This window comes from Monodelphis domestica, chromosome 1 (genome assembly GCF_027887165.1).
Source record: "Monodelphis domestica isolate mMonDom1 chromosome 1, mMonDom1.pri, whole genome shotgun sequence".
In the NCBI taxonomy this organism is placed as follows: Eukaryota; Metazoa; Chordata; class Mammalia; order Didelphimorphia; family Didelphidae; genus Monodelphis; species Monodelphis domestica.
In genome coordinates, this window is record NC_077227.1 from 457,158,836 (window position 1) to 457,177,427 (window position 18,592).

General features: G+C 40.0%; 1 protein-coding gene across 5 annotated transcripts in view; it reads right to left on the minus strand.

Moving 5' to 3' along the window:
- ELMO2 (engulfment and cell motility 2) overlaps positions 1-18,592 on the minus strand; it is a 63,018-nt gene that overhangs the window by 27,644 nt on the left and 16,782 nt on the right. For all 5 annotated transcript variants that reach the window (XM_056812369.1, XM_056812367.1, XM_007474941.3 and 2 more), the window contains exons 4-8: positions 18,436-18,508; positions 17,728-17,778; positions 10,553-10,734; positions 7,336-7,435; positions 6,142-6,293 (exon numbers count right to left, since the gene is read on the minus strand). In XM_056812369.1, coding sequence (XP_056668347.1) covers positions 6,142-6,293; positions 7,336-7,435; positions 10,553-10,734; positions 17,728-17,778; positions 18,436-18,508 — 558 coding nt within the window. The remainder of the gene's footprint in view (positions 1-6,141; positions 6,294-7,335; positions 7,436-10,552; positions 10,735-17,727; positions 17,779-18,435; positions 18,509-18,592) is intronic.

The window sequence follows — 18,592 nt, forward strand, 5'->3', positions numbered from 1 at the left end:
GAATGAGAGGATCAGTTCACAGCTATACCAACAGTGCATTCATTAGTGTCCCCATTTTTCCACATCCTCTCTAGCATTTATCATTTTCCTTTTCTGTCCTATTAGCCAGTTTGGACAGGTGTGAGGTGGTATCTCAAGAATACATTTTTCTAATCAGTAGTGATTTAGTGCATTTTTTCATATGACTATTGATTAATTTCTTATTCTGAAAATTGCCCATTCATATGACCATTTATCAACTAAGGCATTGGCTCTTATTTTTATAAATTTAGCTCAATTTGAGAAACCAAGCCTTTATCAGAGAAACGTTCTACAAAAATTTTCCCAGTTTCCTGTTTTCCTTCTAATTTTGGCTACATTAATTTTGCTTGTGCAACCTTTTTAATTTCATATAACCTAAATTATATATTTTATTACTCTTTAGGGAAGAATTTGAAGAAAGGACAAAAACCACCATGACGACAAAACAACCCTAACCCAATTCCCTGTCCCTAAACTGAATGTCATGCAAACTGGGGGCTGGGTGCCATTTTTCTCTAAGAGGGTTCTGGACCAAGTCTGATATGGGCCAATTTAGTGGTTCAGACAAGATCAGAATGAAATGAGGCAATGGTGGACTATCTAACACTTAAAAGAAAAAAATGTTTCCTTAACAATGGAGCAGGGAAGGGATATTCCACAAAGACACAACACTTCAGATAGAAATGCTTCTGGTCAGAATGATTATGTTGACTAGCAGCAGTAGAACAGCCATCAAGTCTGAAAGGTTTCTCTTCCTCCTCTTAGACTGAGTTTTTTGAACCATAGATGGCCAGGACTCCAGCATACAGTTGAATGCTTAGTCTGCTGAACCATTCAAGCCTTGAAGACAGATTAGAGACTGACCTACATGGCAAGGCCCCAAGTGGATGTGGCTCCCACCACAGATAGGGTTTGAAGTGTCTCCTGAGTCAAATAGTAGGCCCTGAAGCTATTTTCTGTGATAGCCCTTAGCTAAGTCTCACAGGTCAAATCAGAGCTGCCAGGGGCTTTAAAGTTGGAAGGGAGACTTCTGGGTAAACATGGCAGCAGTCTAGACACAAGACACATCCTCTCCTCAGCACCCACCGATATAGACTACACCTCAAAAGACCAAAAAAACCAAATTCATATTAACGAAGGGACTCTACAGTAGGGTGCAGCATTGAAGGTACGTAGGATTAGGGAATTTCCATACTATAAGGGGGTGAAAAAGCTCCCACCAAAACGAGCTGATCTACCCTCCCCCACCCCACCTACAGAGCTAGAGTCAGAGCCAGCAGGTGCCAGAATCAGTGAGTGAGTGAGGGGCACCTCTAGAGTAAGGGGCACCTCTAGGTCCTTGGGAGCTGACTAAGACCACAAAAAACCTACCCCTGAGAGCAGCTACAACTGAAACCCCAGCAGGCTGAAGAGCGCAGACCATGGGCGTTTGTGGGAAGATAGCACAGAGAAAGGCAGCAAACAGCAGAAGCTGTGGAGATTTGAGAGCTTCCCTCAGGCAAAATCCTTGCTCCTTAACTCCATACACAGAAAGCCTGCCCATCTCACTCCGATTTCTGACTAAAAAGGGAAGGAAAAACCTTCACAGTGATGGCAAATTGTGCCCAGGAACAACAACCTCCCTCCACCAAGAAAAACAGGAAAAGGGGGTTGACCCTGGAAAATTTTTATGGAGGAAAAACCCAGGCTACAAGGAAATAGAGAAGGAAATTCAAATAAATGAACCAAAACCTTCCAAAAAAAATGGAAATTGTTCACAAGCTCTTGAAGAATTTAAATTGGAGCTTATCAAAAAGATAGAAGCCTTCTGGCAAGAAAAGTGGGAAATAGTTCAAAGAGAAAATAACAGTTTAAAGGACAAGAACTCCCAATTGGAGAAACAGCTGGAAGCCACAAAAAGCAGGATAGATCAAACTGAAAAGGAAAACCAGTCTTTAAAGACCAGAATTCGGCAACTGGAAGACAATGATCTTGCAAAACAGCAAGAATTAATAAAGCAAAGTCAAAAGACTGACAAAATAGAAGAAAACATAAAATATCTCACTGAGAAGATGACAGATCAGGAAAACAGAGCAACGAGAGATAATCTGAGAATCATTAGTCTACCTGAAAAGCCAGAAATAAGCAGAAATCTTGACATCATACTACAAGAAATTATCCAAGAAAACTGCCCTAATTTTCTTGAACAAGGGGGCAAAATAGACATTGAAAGAGTTCATAGAACATCCTCTACACTAAATCCTCAAAAAAAACAACTCCCAGGAATGTAACTGCCAAATTCAAGAACTTTCAAGCTAAGGAGAAAATTCTACAAGAAGCCAAAAAGAGACATTTCAGATACCAAGGAGCACCAATCAGGATCACATAAGACCTGGCAGCTTCCATACTAAAGGACCACAAGGCCTGGAACATGATATTCAGAAAGGCAAGAGAATTGGGTCTTCAACCAAGGATCACCTATCCATCAAAACTGACTATATACTTCCAGGGGAAAGTATGAACATTCAACAAAATAGAAGATTTCCAAGTATTTGTAAAAAGAAAGAAAAAAAAAGAACAGAACTCAGTGGAAAGTTTGATATCCAAACACAAAGATCAAGAGAAACATGAAAAGGTAAATAAGAGAGTTTTAGAAAAGGGGAAAAATGCTTTTTTATTCAAACTTTCTTCTTTAAGGGCTACAATTAGATCAAATTCTATATATTATTTATGTGGGAAAATGTTATTTGTAACTCTCAAAAATTATATTCATTATTATAGTAATTAGAAGAATCATGCACAGGAAGAGATTGGGGTAATAAGTACTATACGATGATATGCCAAAAAAAAAAAGAAAAGAAAAAGGAAGGGGGGAATCGAAGATAGCACCAAGAGATACTTGATAAAATAAATAGGATAATCTTTATCACACAAAGATACGCATGGGAAGGGGAGAGGAAGAATTATAAGAAGGAGAGAAAGAGAGTGTTAATAGGTAATACTTAAACCTTACTCTCAGTGAAATCAAGTCTGAGAGGGAAGAGCATCTAGATCCATTGGGGTCTTGAATTCTATCTTATCCTACAGGGAAAGGGAGAAGGGAAAACGTCAAAAAGGGAGGGAAAGAGATGGGGGAGTGAACTTAACAGACCCTAAAAAAAAGAGAAGGGTACAAAAAGGGAGGGGCCGGAAAGAGAAGCATATTAAGGGAGTGGATTAGGGAGATTGATTAAAAGTAAACCACTGGTTTAAAAGGATATAGCAAAATAAGAAAGGACAGAACTAGGATAGGATATCAAAATGCTGGGGAATACACAAGTGACAATCATAACTTTGAACGTGAATGGGATGAACTCACCCATAAAACGAAAACAAATAGGAGAGTGGATTAGAATCCAAAATCCTATCATATGTTGTCTACAAGAAACACACCTGAGGGGGATAGATACTCAAAAGGTTAGAGCAAAACCTATTGGGCCTCAACTGACAGAAAGAAGGCAGGAGTTGCAATCATGATATGTGACAAAGCCAAAGTAAAAATAGATCTGATTAAAAGGGACAGGGAAGGTAAATACATCCTGATAAAAGGGAGTATAGACAATGAGGAAATATCAGTAATCAACATGTATGCACCAAATGGTATAGCATCCAAATTTCTAAAGGAGAAACTAAAGTTGGAAGGGATAGTAAAATATTAGCTAGTTTGAGTTCTTCCATGTATAAGTGGGAAAATAAGACTTTAGAGATAATGTGACTCAACCAAAAAGATAAAGTCTTATTATGTGCTTTATAAATATTATTTCATTTGATCCTCTTAACAACCCTAGGAGGAAGATTCCATTATTATCTCCGTTTTACAGTCTAGGAAGCTGAGGCAGACTACGGTAAGGAACTTTCCCAAGATCATAGAACCACACTGAGACATGAGTAAGGCTTCTTAAGGATTAGCCATTAAACCAAAGACAAAGAAAAAAGGATACATATGTACAGAAATATTTACAGTAGCTTTTTCTGTGGTGGCAAAGAACTGGGTATCCATCAAACTGGTGAATGGCTAGACAAATTATATGATACATGAATAGAATTGAAGATACCATTGTGCTGTTAATTGATGATGAAAGGGATGATTTCAGAGAAACCTCATAAAACTTGGATGAACTGATGAAGTAAAAATAAACAGAACCAGGAGAACAATGTCTACACCAACATTGTACTAGTAAATAACTTTAAAAAACTGAAGACTGCAATTATCCCATCCAATCCAATCATGATCCCAAAGTGATGAGGCCTGCTGTCCACCTCCCACAGGAGGTGATGGGCTGAACTTACAGAACAAGATGTGGTTTTGACGTGGCCAATGTGAGAAATTGTCTCATGCTTGACAGTACATATCTGTTTTACAAAAGTATTGTTTTTCTATTTTTTTCCTTCTCAGTGAGGACAGGTAAGTTATGGAGATAAAAAGGAAAACAAAAGCTTGTTAATTGAAAACAATTTAATTTTTAAAAAGATCAGTCATTAACATTGATCCATTATTAGTTGGCCTAGTCTCACTTTATTTAAAAAAAAAAAGCAAATACCAACAACATGGAAATGGGTTCGATTCAAGGACACATATGATACCCAGTGGAATCCCACATCAGCTATGGGAGGGGTGGTGGGAGGGGGGGAGGAAAAGAAAATGATCTTTGTTTCCAAGGAATAATGTTTGAAAATGACCAAGTAAAATAATGTTTAAAAAAAAAAAAGGATGCAGAAAGCTATGGTGATTTGTGGAGATACAAAGCTATAAGACTTATAATTCCTGTTTGTAAGCACTTTATACTTTAAAAAATGCTTTCCTCATGAGCCTATTCAGCTCAGGGAGGAAGTGGGGCTTGTCCCCAGTTGTATGGCCCAGACAAGTGTTTTGTATCTAAATTCAGTGCTCTTTCTTCTATACCATGCCTGCCTCACAACACCTTAAAGTGGATTTCCTGGTCTACTACTTAACCCAATAAAAAGCTCCGTGGACAGAGTGCCAGACCTGGAGATTGGAAGTCCTGGATTCAAATATGAGGAAGGGAAGGGAAGGAAAGGGGAGGGAAGGACTAACAGACAGAGATGGGAGCTACAAATTAAATATAGCACAAGGCATGCTTTCTACTTACTGGGAGTAGTGGATCAGTTAGTTTAAAGTACAGTCAAAAGGGGCCATACATTACTGCCCACAGCCTCCTGGGAGCTTGCTTTACCAGGATCCCAAGGAATACTGGCAATGCCAGGAGGAATGGAGCAAGGGTCAGGAAGGAATCGTTAATGGGTAAATGCTAATTTGCAGACCAGCTGAGAAAAGAGGAAGCAATATTGGTAGTGTTCCCAAGTGTTCATTTGTTTCATTTCCTGGGGAAAATATTTCTAGAATGTAATAATAGTAACTACTTATATAGTGCTTTACAGAATTATCTCCTTTGAGCCTTCACAACAGTCCTGAGTTATGTAGTACATCCATTATCCCTGTTTTATAGATGAGGGAACTAAGCCTCAAACACTTACTAGTTATGTGAACCTAGGCAAGTCACTTAGCCTGTCTGCCTCAGTTTCCTCAACTGTAAAATTGGGATAATAGCAGCACCTACTTCCCAGGGTTTTTATAAGGGTCGAACGAAATAATATTTGTAAAGGACTTAGCACAGTGCTTGGTCCAAAATAACTGCTTCATAAATGCTTATTTCCTTCTTTTCTTCAAAAATAAAGTAACTTGTTAATACAGAGAAGAGGTAGGGTTGACTTGAGCTTGAGAACTCTAATTTCAAATCTATTGCTCTCTTTACCCTGACACTTATATTACATTAATCAGCCTGAGTTTGTTTCCTCATAGGGCTGTTGTAAAGAAAACCTACTGTAAAGCATAAAGTACGAGGCAAGGGGGTGGCGGCTGTTGCTGCTGCTATCGTTTCTGTGCCACAGCTACTTCTTGGCAGCAAGTCCCTTCAAGGAAAGCCTCGGGTGCACTAGCTTCCTCTCACATAAAACCCTGCACTGAGGAAATATTATTCTGAATGAACCAACAAGTCGGCAGCTTACATAGTCTTCCCAAAGGAGAGGCAGGGATATGAGACCTGAAAGCTGAGCCAGGAAAAGGCAGTGTTTCTTACTCACACCTGGAGGTGAGAGATGAGCTGGCCCACGGTGATCTCCTCAGCTATCTTCTGGTACAGGCTTTGGCTGTTCAGGACCATGCTCTCCAGGATAGCCAGGGACCGTTGCAGGATGGACACATCCACCATGGGCTGGCTCACATACCCAGCAATCTAAATTCAGAAAAAAGCCATTTCATCCACAAGTTCAGAAGGCAGTGGGCTGGGGCACTGCTGACACTTGACAGGTTTGGATTTATAATGCTAGAACACCAGAAGGTGCTTCTTTCCTCCCAGACATCAGGGCAGCAGATGTCTATCTGCTTTATGGCTACATGGTTCAAACTGAGAGATGTTCTTTCTCCAGATATAGACAATCAAATCTCAGATAAATGCAACCTATTCCTTTGTTGGAGTACTCTAACTATTATCAAGTTCTTAGGCTGAGAGAATCTTTGCCTTTCAGTAACATTAATACATTGGTTCTAATTCTGTCTTATAGGGTCAACATCAAACAGAGCAAGTCTCATCCCTCTTCTGTAAGACAGACTTTTTTTTTTAAAACCCTTACCTTCCATCTTGGAGTGAATACTGTGCATTGGCTCCAAGGCAGAAGAGTGGTAAGGGCTAGACAATGGGGGTCAAGTGACTTGCCCAGGGTCACACAGCTAGGAAGTGTCTGAGGCCAGATTTGAACCCAGGACCTCCCATCTCTAGGCCTGGCTATCAATCCACTGAGCTACCCAGCTGCCCCCAAGACAGACTTTTTGATCTTAGTTGTGGTCCATCTTGTCAATGTTTCTCCTAAAATGTGATGCCAGGAATAGGAACCATGTCTGCTTCCTCTGCTGTCATGGACACACACACATGCACACAGATAATGCATTCACCCATAAACCATTATGCTCACAGAACACAAATACTTAAAAACATATTCATGTTTCAGGTTTCTGCTCTTCAATGAAAGAGTTCTTATGTCAATGTTCCATCTAAAATATAGCTATCCAGAACCAAATTCTATTCTCCAGGTATAACTAAACCAAATTTGGTAAAAATGCTTTCTAAGTCTTAGTCAAGTCATTGATAAAAACATCCAGATCCTCTTGGGCCTACCTGCCTTTCTTTATGGGTACCTTCCCAAGAAAAAAGGAACATCCTCTCAGCAGCAGGCAGTAGGGGCATAAGCAGTGAAGGCACTGAGCAGAAAGATCCTCACCTGCTTAATGAAGGTGATCGAAACCATGTCCCAGGAGACAATACCATGGTCCATGAGTTCCAGGAAGGCAGTCAGGGTAAATGCCAGCATCTCACTGTAACTGAGTCAGGTGAGAAACGTACACAAATGTTCAGAATAGGGAGCCAAGACAAGAGCAAATTTTTAAAAGTTCCAATCATTTAAATCTTTAAATCCTCCTGCCCCCTCCAACACCAACTCCTTCCTTTCAATTCTCTATTTTACAAATGGGACTACTATTTGTTCCCCTTTGTGGGTTCCTTTCCCCCAGCATTTCAGCTTCCTTTTGCATACTGCCTTCCTTTAGAGTATCAAGTGCCTTGAGGGCAGGAATGGTCTATCTTTTTGCCTCCATTTGTATCCCTAGAGCTTAGCACAGGGCTTGGCACATAATAGGTACACTTTTACTTTTTAAACCTTTACTTTGTGTCTTAGTAACAACTCTAGGGCAGAAGAGCAAGGGCTAGACAGTAGAGTATAAGTGATCTACCCAGTGATTGTCACATAGCTAAGAAGTATCTGAGGCCAGATGTGAACCCAGATCCTTCTGACTCCACATAAGTACTTAATAAATGTTTTCTTGCCTTTAAAATGTTACATAAATTAGTTACTATTACTTAATCCAACCACCTTATTTTATAGATGAAGCAACTAAGGGTCAGAGAGAAATGCAAACACAAGGGCTTAGAACTAGAGAGGTCTAGTCTACCCAGTGGCAAAGTAGTCAATACAGATGAACAAATAGTTCTCAAAACAAGAATTTCAAAATATAAAGAGTAAAATGAAAGACTGCTCCAAATAATAATAAGAGAAACACAAATCAAAACAATTCTGAGGTTTCATTTCACAGCCTGCAGATTAACAAAGGTGACAAAAGATCAAGAACAGTCAATGTAAAGATTGTAAAAAAATAGGCATACTTACACACGTCTGGTGGATTTGTGAATTGGTCCAACCATTTTGGAAATTAATTTAGAATTATGCTAAGAGAGTGACTAAATTGCTCATGTTCTTTGACCCAGAGACTGAACCATTAGGTATATACCTCAAGGAAGTAAAAGATAAACCCATAGACAATAGAATGTTTAGAGGAGCACCTTCATAGTTATAAAGAACAGGGAGCAAAATATGTCTTGGCTTAACTGACTGGCTAAAAAAATTTTGATACATAAATGCAATGGAATATTGCTAAATTATAAGAAATGAATATTTAAAATATTCAGAGAAATATTTATGAATTTATACAAAATGAAGCAAAAACAATAAAACAATATACATGACTACAATAATGCAAAAGAAAGGGAAGAACAATGAAACAACATGGAATAAATGTAATAAACAAATTTTGCTCTCTACTTCACAAAGGCTGAAGAATTCAGGTATAGAACCCTGAGTAAAGTGAAAGATTTGGCTACGGGTCTCACTCGTTTAGCTGAGCTATTTTTTTTTTTTGATTCTTTGTTACAAGGGATTGCTCTCTGGGAAGGAAATAGGGGAAGTATATGTTTAAAAATGAAAGCGATTAAATCTGGCCTCAGATACTTCCTAGCTGTGTCACTCTGGGCAAGTAACTTAATTCAATTTGCTTAGCCTTTCTGCTTTGTAACTGATAACTTAGTATCACTTCTAAGATGGGAAGGGTTTGTAGTTTTTTTAAGAGAGAAAAAGAAATGAAGGTGATTTTTTTTTAAGAAGCCAAGATGTCATCAAACATCAAATCACTTAACTTTGAATCACAACTGTAAAATGGAGTAAATATAAATACCTGCCTCACAGAGTTGTTGTGAGTAAGAATTTTATTTTAAAAAGACAGACATCTAATCTAACACAGATGAGAAAACTAAGGCCCAGAAGGGTTACAGTGAGTCACTGGCAGAGCAAGGGCTAGAACTCAGGGCTCCTACTATCAAGTCTGGAGCTTTTTCCACTGTACACCACAAGCTTAGGAAACTTCTGTCCCATGTGACTCCAAAGCCCAAGGGATACAAAGGCATAATCCAATCCTTCCCTAACCAGAAGATTGCTAGTGCTTGGTGACAACAACTATTGAGGCCTGGTCAGGGCTAACATGCCTGAGAACTCACTTTGTGTAACTAAGGCAACAGAGAACTCCACCCCCACCCCCACCCCCCAGGCAACAAGAGTTAAAACAGAAACCCAGCCTAAGTGGTGAAAGTTAGTGAATGTTCATTCAGCAGCAGCATAGCTGGGACTCTTGAAAAAAAAAAAACATTCCAATATTTCTCAGGGCAGCCAAACCTGAAAGGAACTACTGACCTCAACTTTTATAACCTAAGTTCTCCAAAGCCTCCAAATGAGGGATGTGAGTACAGATTGCTGCTGATGACACTCTAAACTGCCATTTCCTAGCTTGTTCACACTGACACTTGAGATTTATGAACACACTGTACCATGCTGGAAGAACATCCTGGGTTTTTTTTTCACCTAGAAACTTGTGGCTAAGGGTGCACAGTAGAGGAGATGACAACCATGGTAAAAAGAGGATGGGGGTTTGGGGAGAGTAGACGAATGAAAAGATGGCTGGACAAATGGATAATGAGCAACAGGGGTAGAGGGTGAGATTACAAGGCCTTGTTCTCCACTTTGATCCCCTCACTCATTTTCATGTGTCCTAGAAAATTAACAAGTATGTCAAAAACTGATCTCTAATATCTCTGAATTCCTGTAGTACTTGTCTGTGCTGCCCACTTGACTCATAATCATATTTTATTTCTTTTGCTTATGAGCTATGTGATAATATCAAATCACTTAATCCTGAACTGCAGCTGTAAAATAGATATTAATACCTGCCTCACAAAGTTGTAAGCAAAGTATTCTGTAAGCTGTGATGTACTATATTAATGTGAGCTGCTGTTATTATTCTTAGTTGACTTTTTATATAACTTTTATTTCCCTAACTAGACTACAGGTTCCCAGAAAACTCCAATTTTCTCATAGTTCACTGTACACAGTGGATGTACCACAAATACTTGTTAGATGAATTAAAGAATGATGACAATAGGAAATATAATGATTACTACCTCCATTTGAGGGAAAAAAACCCATATAGCTTAAATGAGCAAATATCTAAAAAAAGATTTAAACCTAGCTCTCCTAACAAACTCCAGTATTGTTTCTATAGTACACCATCAGCTCTCATCTCAGAAAACCCTCAAGATAGGGTTTGTGACACACTTACTGGGACAAAAGCTTGGTACCACTCTCCACCAGTCTCGTTAACACCATGATTCCCTCCATGTTGATGAATTCAGTGGCAAAGGTCACATCAGCAGAAAGTTTCGCTAGTTCCTTCATGGCGTCCAGCCGAGTCTCCATGTTAGATGACTGTGTCCTCTCCATAAGTTGGCGGGCTGCCCGGGACTACAAGACCAGAAAGCAAGTGTTTTAGCAACTCTGCCACCTCTTCTTTAATATGATTCTTGTGGTAGGTCCCTGAGCTGGGTTTGGATCTTGGGGGCCTAAAGTGATTCAGGATGAAGCAGAGCCATCTTTCCATTAATTCAGTTTGTGGCAAGTCAATAAACATTTATCAGTGATCTACTATGCACAAGGCCTGGGGATTATCAAGTTAAAACAATATATGAAGTGTCTTCAAGGAGTTTACATTCTAGTAAGAGGGATAAGATATGCACAAATATGTATGATACTAACTGGAATGAAACAGGAACATAGGAGAGATCTAAGGAAAATGCTGTAAAGAAATCTGGGGAAGAAAAAAATCACATTTAGCTAGAAAAGTAAACAAAGCTAAATGGAAGAGATGGCACTCCAATCAGTGACACCCTGAGCAATACATACTGAAGAGGGAAGGAATATGAGATAAGATTAGAAGAGACTATGAGACAAACTAGTAGACCAATATGTCTGGAATGGATAATTTGTAAGGGGGAGTAGAATTAAGGGAGATTAAAATTGGAGCCAGAATGTGCAAAACCATAAAGACCAGGCTAAGGAAGAGGTGTTTTATCCTTCTGGTGATAAGAAGGCACACAAGATTTATAGACAGAGGAGTGACTTGGTCAGGCAGGCATGGGCATAGTATCCCCAGAAACTCAGGCAAACTATTATCAGGGAAATTCTTTTGCTCCCTTAAGCCCTCTTGACTCCCAACCCAAAACATCTTCCTGGAAGATTACCCTCCTTTGATTGTCCCATTGATTTGAGATGGACAGAGAGACACACCTCATCCATTGTTCCTTCAAATCCAGAGGTCCACCCCACCTCCATGCTTTTGGGCAAACCTCCTCCCCCGCAACCCCTTGCTCCAGAGTCACATCCTCTCTGTAGTAAATAGTATAAAATTCCCAGAATTGATGTCCTCTAGGGGGACTGCTTTTCCATCAATGCTGTCCCCCCAAGGAGAAGCTTTCCTACCCATGCTGTTCAATCTAGGGGGCAGGCTTCCACCTGTGCTGCCCTCCTGGCCAGATTCAACATTACCTTCCAAATTAATACATTTCTCTTTTTATTTTAAGCTAAGTTTCTGAGTCTTGCATTCTTGCAAAATATATTCTTCCTGAACCCCAGAGGTTCACCTCTGCACCCCATAAGACCTTTCTTCTAACACGGTTATTTAGGCAGTTGAGTAAGGTTTGTTTGGAGAGAGGACACTAGAAACAGGAAAAAAAGATGGAATAATATTGCAATAGTCCAGGTAAAAGGTAATAAGGACCTTAAAGACCTTGGGGGTGTAAAGGAGGAGGGTGGATGGAAGAGAATGTGCCAAGACCAAAGTGGTTATTTGTATCCCTCTCAAATTTTCCCTGCAGAAAAAAAAGTCTAACTTTAGTAAAAATCAAGCATTCATTCACCTAGAGTTAACTACTCCTCAGAACAGTAATAGCATTATTTTTTATTGATGCAGCCTATCATAGTGAAAGGAACAAACCAGGAGTCAGGACACCTGGGTTCTAATAGTGTCTAGGCCAATTCAGAGCTGAACAATTCACTTATCCTGTCAATGTGGAGTCTAAGAGAACTTCAAGTTTAGTCAGCTTGAAAGATAGAGACCACAAAGCGGGTCCTTGTTCCTCACACTGAGGAATCTCAGACTAACAGTTTCAGACTGAATAAGAGACCTTGAGGTAAATGATAATCCCAGTTAGGTGGAGCTAAGCAAATGCTAAGAATTCTTTTTGTCTTTAAGTAGTCTCCCCCAAGGTTTCAGAGACCCTTTCTCAAGAAGACCAACACCTGGTGTGAATCTTAAAATTTCTCAGACTTGTGAATTCTCAGACTCTACATTTGGTTAAGACCATTCCCCATTTTAACAATGAAGGTACTTGATCAGGAATGTGAGAACTCTAACATTACTCCACCCATACTTAAGCATACTTTAGGGGAAGATAAAGTTGTAAACTCCTTAATGAACAATGAAAAGTACTCAACCCATACTTAAAGTAAAGCTAAAACCCTTAAGCTGGGTCTATTTTTAGATCTAATACAAAAAGGTGCTAAGTACCTATAAAGGTCAAAATAATCACTAAAAGTTCAAGCAAGCTTAAGCAAGAGGTGTGAGGTTTTAGTCTACTCAGGTGTGAATTACTCAAAAGTTTAGTCTACTCAGGCGTGAATGGTCAGTCCTGTGAAAACTTCTACTGTGATTGATAGATGTGAAAACTTAGGGGAGGTGACATAGGAGAAAATTCTCTTTAAAAGGAGGCCGGAAGGCCTCTAACTGAAAAAAAAAGTTCAGCTTGCCAAAGCTGAATTGGAGTCAGAGGAGGCTGCTGGGTCTCGGTCTCTCAGTCTCTTGATCTCTCCCTCTCTCCCTCTCCTCTATGGCTGAACTTAGTTCAGCTCAGAAGCTAAACTGGAGGGTCTCTCTGAACACTACAGTTTTGCTTGGAAAAGATCTTGTGGTGAGTGGATTAAAGACTGACTGGTCTCTCTTATGGCTTAGGCCTAGGCCATTCATACTATTTCTCTCTCTCTCTCTCTCTCTCTCTCTCTCTCTCTCTCTCTCTCTCTCTCTCTTCTTTCCTTAATTCTTTAATTTGTATTAATTTAAATCTCCATAAAACCCAGCTGACTTGGGTATTTCATATTTGGGAATTTTTCCCATGGCGACCACTATATTTTTTATTTGAAACCATATTTTCGAAGTCACAGTTTAAGGCAACCACTCTTTTAACTGTAACACTGGGTAGGGACCATCCTTTTACTATCCATAGGAAGGTAGGCACCCTAGCCTCTGGCTATAGTTTCTTTCCCATGCCTGTCAGAATAGTTTGAACACTCCCATTTCCTTGTAGCCATGGTAATGTCAATCAATCATATTTCCCTGCCCCACAGTTCCCCAAAAGGTATATAAGTTCCCCAAATTCTTTTGTCTTTTGGAGTTGTCATCTAGTGCGGTGATTTCTCCCAAGGGTCAATAACCAGAGTCTTGGGACTCTGCATGGAGGCCTTGAGAAAAGCACTGAACCCCTTTCCTTAATTAAAGAGTGGGTTTTCTGACTATTTAGTAGGTCTGTGTTTTTTCCAGTTTAACAATTCAAATAACCTCTGACAAAGGTCTAATTACTCAAATTTATAAAGAGCTAAATCAATTGTACAAAAAATCAAGCCATTCTCCAACTGATAAATGGGCAAGGGACATGAATAGGCAGTTTTCAGCCAAAGAAATCAAAACTATTAATAAGTACATGAAAAAGTGCTCTAAATCTCTGATAATCAGAGAGATGCAAATCAAAACAACTCTGAGGTATCACCTCACACCTAGCATATTGGCTAACATGACAGCAAAGGAAAGTCATGAATGCTGGAGGGGATGTGGCAAAGTCAGGACATTAATTCATTGCTGGTGGAATTGTGAATTGATCCAACCATTCTGGAGGGCAATTTGGAACTATGCCCAAAGGGTGCTAAAAGACTATCTGCCCTTTGATCCAGCCATAGCATTGCTGGGTTTGTACCCCAAAGAGATAATAAGGAAAAAGACTTGTACAAGAATATTCATAGCTGCGCTCTTTGTGGTGGCCAAAAATTGGAAAATGAGGTAATGCCCTTTGATTGGGGAATGGCTGAACAAATTGTGGTATATATTAGTGATGGAATACTATTGTGCTAAAAGGAATAATAAAGTAGAGGAATTCCATGGAGACTGGAACAACCTCCAGGAAGTGATGCAGAGCGAAAGGAGCAGAACCAGGAAAATATTGTACACAGAGACTGAAACACTGTGGTACAATGGAACGTAATGGACTTCTCCATTACTGTCAATGCAATGTCCCTGAACATTCTGCAGGGATTTAGGAGAAAAAACACTATCCACAAGCAGAGGACAAATTGTGGGAGTAAAAACACCGATGAAAAGCAACTGCTTGACTACAGGGGTTGAAGGGACATGATTGAGGAGAGACTCTAAATAAACACCCTAATGCAAATACCAACAACATGGAAATGGGTTCGATTCAAGGACACATGTGATACCCAGTCGACTATGGGAGGGGTGGTGGGACGGGGGGAGGAAAAGAAAATGATCTTTGTTTCCAAGGAATAATGTTTGAAAATGATCAAATAAAATGTTTAAAAGGGAAAAAAAAACAATTCAAATAGAGGGTTTAAGATTATTGTCAAGAATTCCATGTAAGCTGAAATTGCTTGTCTCCACCAGATTTTTGAGGGTGAAACAAATTCTTTCTTTACTACAGTATGTTCCCTTAGCCAAATTACCTATTCTACTACCCATACTTCAAAGTCCAGGTGTAGGCAGGCTCACCTCTTTCCAGAGGCCTCCTAGACTTCGAAGTATTAAGAATTGTCATTGACTCATTCAATTGTGTCTAACTCTTCATGACACCATGGAATGTACCACATCAAGTCCAGCACTCTATCTACTGAACTACCTGGCTAGGAGAAGCTTAGCATGGGTATATATACTATGATCTGCACCATTCTCACTGTCCTCCTCACATTCTTCCATCCTGCCATATTGGCCCACATGCTATTTTTGTACAGATGGGGCACTCCATCTCCCTTCTGTTGTGTTTACACTTGCTGTGTCCCATACTTAGAATACACTCCTTAACCTCCACTGCTGAATCTCTAGTTTCCTTCAAGATTGCTTATATACCACCTTGTCTACAAAAAATTGCTTGATCCTCCCAGTTACCATCTTCTAGCTCAACTTCCCCAAACTACACTGTATTAATTTTGTGCATATTAGGTATATACTTGTTCATGTCATTTCCTGCTAATAGAATATAAGCTCTTTAAAGGCAGGAACTGTTTCACTTTTGTTATTGTGACCTTTTCACTTAGCAAAGTTCTTGGTATTTACTTATGTAATAATGAAAATAAAATACTAAATGTAATACTAACTTTAAAAAATTATGGCTTCTGTCTATAAAATTAACTCTCAAGTCAGGAGTCTATTAGTAGCTTTTAACAATTAAGTTTTAATAAAAATGGAAATAAAGCAAAAAGAAGGAAATATAGGAAGGAGACAGAAAATATCACCTAGCTAAATTACCTAAACTGAATCAGAAAGCCAAAATCTGTAGCCCGCCAAACCTCTTAAGCTGATAAAAGCCCTTGAGCACCCAGCAGGCATCAGAGCTCCTATTCCAGATTGTGTGCCAACCCAAGGAGAGAGATCCACCTCCCATACACATCTTTTTCTTCTGTCCCCCTCCATTAAGGAAAGTATGCACGTAAAATGGGACGTAGGGAAGGACAAACTTAGGGAGTAGTTTCTTATTATTCACTTAATAAATGCTTGTTGATTAACTGGAGGGATCAAAAAGACATCAAAGCAGGGGTCCCCAAACTTTTTACACAAGGGTCTAGTTCACTGTCCCTCAGACCGTTGGAGGGCCAGAATATTAAAAAAAACAAACTATGAACAAATCTGTATACCGATGTCTGGGATAGCGGAGGCTGCAGCACTGGCTGGGATGGGCCTGTCACATCTTACACAGGTCCATCACCACCACCACTATACCGGGCAGCAGTATACACAGTGCAGAATCCCCTCCCCCCAGATCTCCGTTCACCATGCTGATGTCTTCCATTGTGCAGCCACATAATCCTTTGTGCAGCGCCTGGTTCTTATTCAGTTACTCTCAGAACAAGGCATCATGCAAAGGATTATGTCAGCAGAAGTAGTACTGTACATGAGCAACACCATGCTTTGGGATGCCACCACATACAGTGCTCCTCTTCTCACTGACCACCAATGAAAGAGGTGACCCTTCCAGAAGTGTGGTGGGGGCTGGATAAATGGCCTCAGGGGGCCACAGTTTGGGGACCCCTTCATCAAAGCATGTGCCAGGCCCTGTGTTTTGCATTAGTGATATAAAGATGCTATAAGACCCAAGCACCTGTCTCCAAGGAATTTACTGTCTGATGAAGGGTATATGACAAGTATAAAAAAAAATGAGCTTGATCATGACAAAGGAACAACCCAAAGAGCTCTAGGAAACTGCATTTTCTATTATGCCAATACAGTACTAAAGACACAACCTGAGGGAGCTAGGTGGTTCTGTAGATGGAACATCAGGCCTAAAGATAGAAGGTTGTGGATTCAAATATGACCTCAGATTTTCCCTAGCTGTGTGCCCCCAGGAAAGTCACTTAATTCCTGTTGCCTAGCCTTTACTGTCTTGGTACAGATACTTAGTATTGATTCTAAGACAGAGAGTAAGGGTTTAAAAAAAAGACATAACAGGGGGCAGCTGAGTAGCTCAGTGGATTGAGAGCCAGGCCTAGAGTCAGGAGGTCCTAGTTTCAAATCTGGCCTCAAACACTTCCCAGCTGTGTGACCCTGGGCAAGTCACTTAACCCCCATTGCCTAGCCCTTACCACTCTTCTGCCTTGGAACCAATACAAGTATTAAATCCAAGATGGAAGGTAAGGGTTGAGGAAAAAAAAAGACATAACAGATATTTATATAATTGGTGAATCCAAGTGCTCATCATCTCCACTTCCTTAGCCTCTCCTCTCCTCTCCTCCCTTAAATAAGGCTCTTATTAACTCCTACCCTTTTTTAATATAGGGCTCCCCTAATGCTTTTCATAATTTTGTTTTAGTCCTTACATGGAGGTGGCAGGAAAAGGTTATTGCAGGATGAAAAATCCTAAAAACCATCAAATTACAAATGTAGTTTTTATTGCAATGCCACATAAGCCAAATTTTCATCATTTGCCTCTCAAGCCAACACTACAGGAATATCTTCTACTTTAGAAAACCAACTACAACAAAGAATCCTGAAAAATTCTCTATTTGCTCTAGAAAAGTGTCTGACAATCAGTTTACATTCAAAGTCAGGACAATCCTAGAAAGAAATAGAAGGCTTGAACCACTGGCTTGACCTAAGAATTTACAGTGACAAAAAGGGAGATTACCTACCGGTGAGATGGCCAGCTGCAAGATAGTCCCATTTTTTATGTCACTGCGGGTCTAAGCACAAAGAAAGAAGAGAAGTAATAAATAAGAATGTAATATGCCAAGTTTTCAAGCTAACAGGGCCAACAAGGGCTTGCTTTGTTACAGAATGATGTAATAGACTGGCAAATCTCTTTGCCCAGCACAATGGGTTGCTACTGTCTGTACTCAGGCCCACTAGACTAGGAAGAAAAAGATTTCCAAACAACAGGGGCAGACAAAGTCAGTATGGTATAACAGTGACAACAATGAACTGGGTATTAGGAGACCTAAGCTCCAGTCTCAACTCTGCCACTGATTTTCCTAATGACCTTGGACAAATCACTATCCCTCTCTCTCTGGGCTTCAGTTTCCTTAGTAGTAAAATGAGGGAGAATTAACTAGATGACCATTAAGAGTCCCTGTGAGTTCTGACAGCCTATGTCCCTTCTAGCAATGGGCAATAACCTAAGAGTATTCCCATCTCTGGCCTATGATTTAAAGCTACTTACAGGTCTGACATACTATGGTTTGTAGTTCAAGGTACGGTGCCTCCCAAACAGAAGAGGATTCTATATCCAACATATGGGAAGCTCCAACCACCAGGCAGTACAAATGCAGCTGCCTCCTGGAACAATACCCTTAAGATCACAGTCCCAAACCCCCTCTGACTGCTCCTTCCCCAATACTAACCTGTTCAGTGATATATAGCTGGGGGCCATCTGCATAACGAAGAGTGTAGTATTCAGGGTTTGGTAGTGACCACCTGGTTAAGAGGACAAAAAAAACATATAGAACAAGTGTCTGCCCCATAAACTGGACTTTACCTTTCCCACCAGCTGCAATTGTG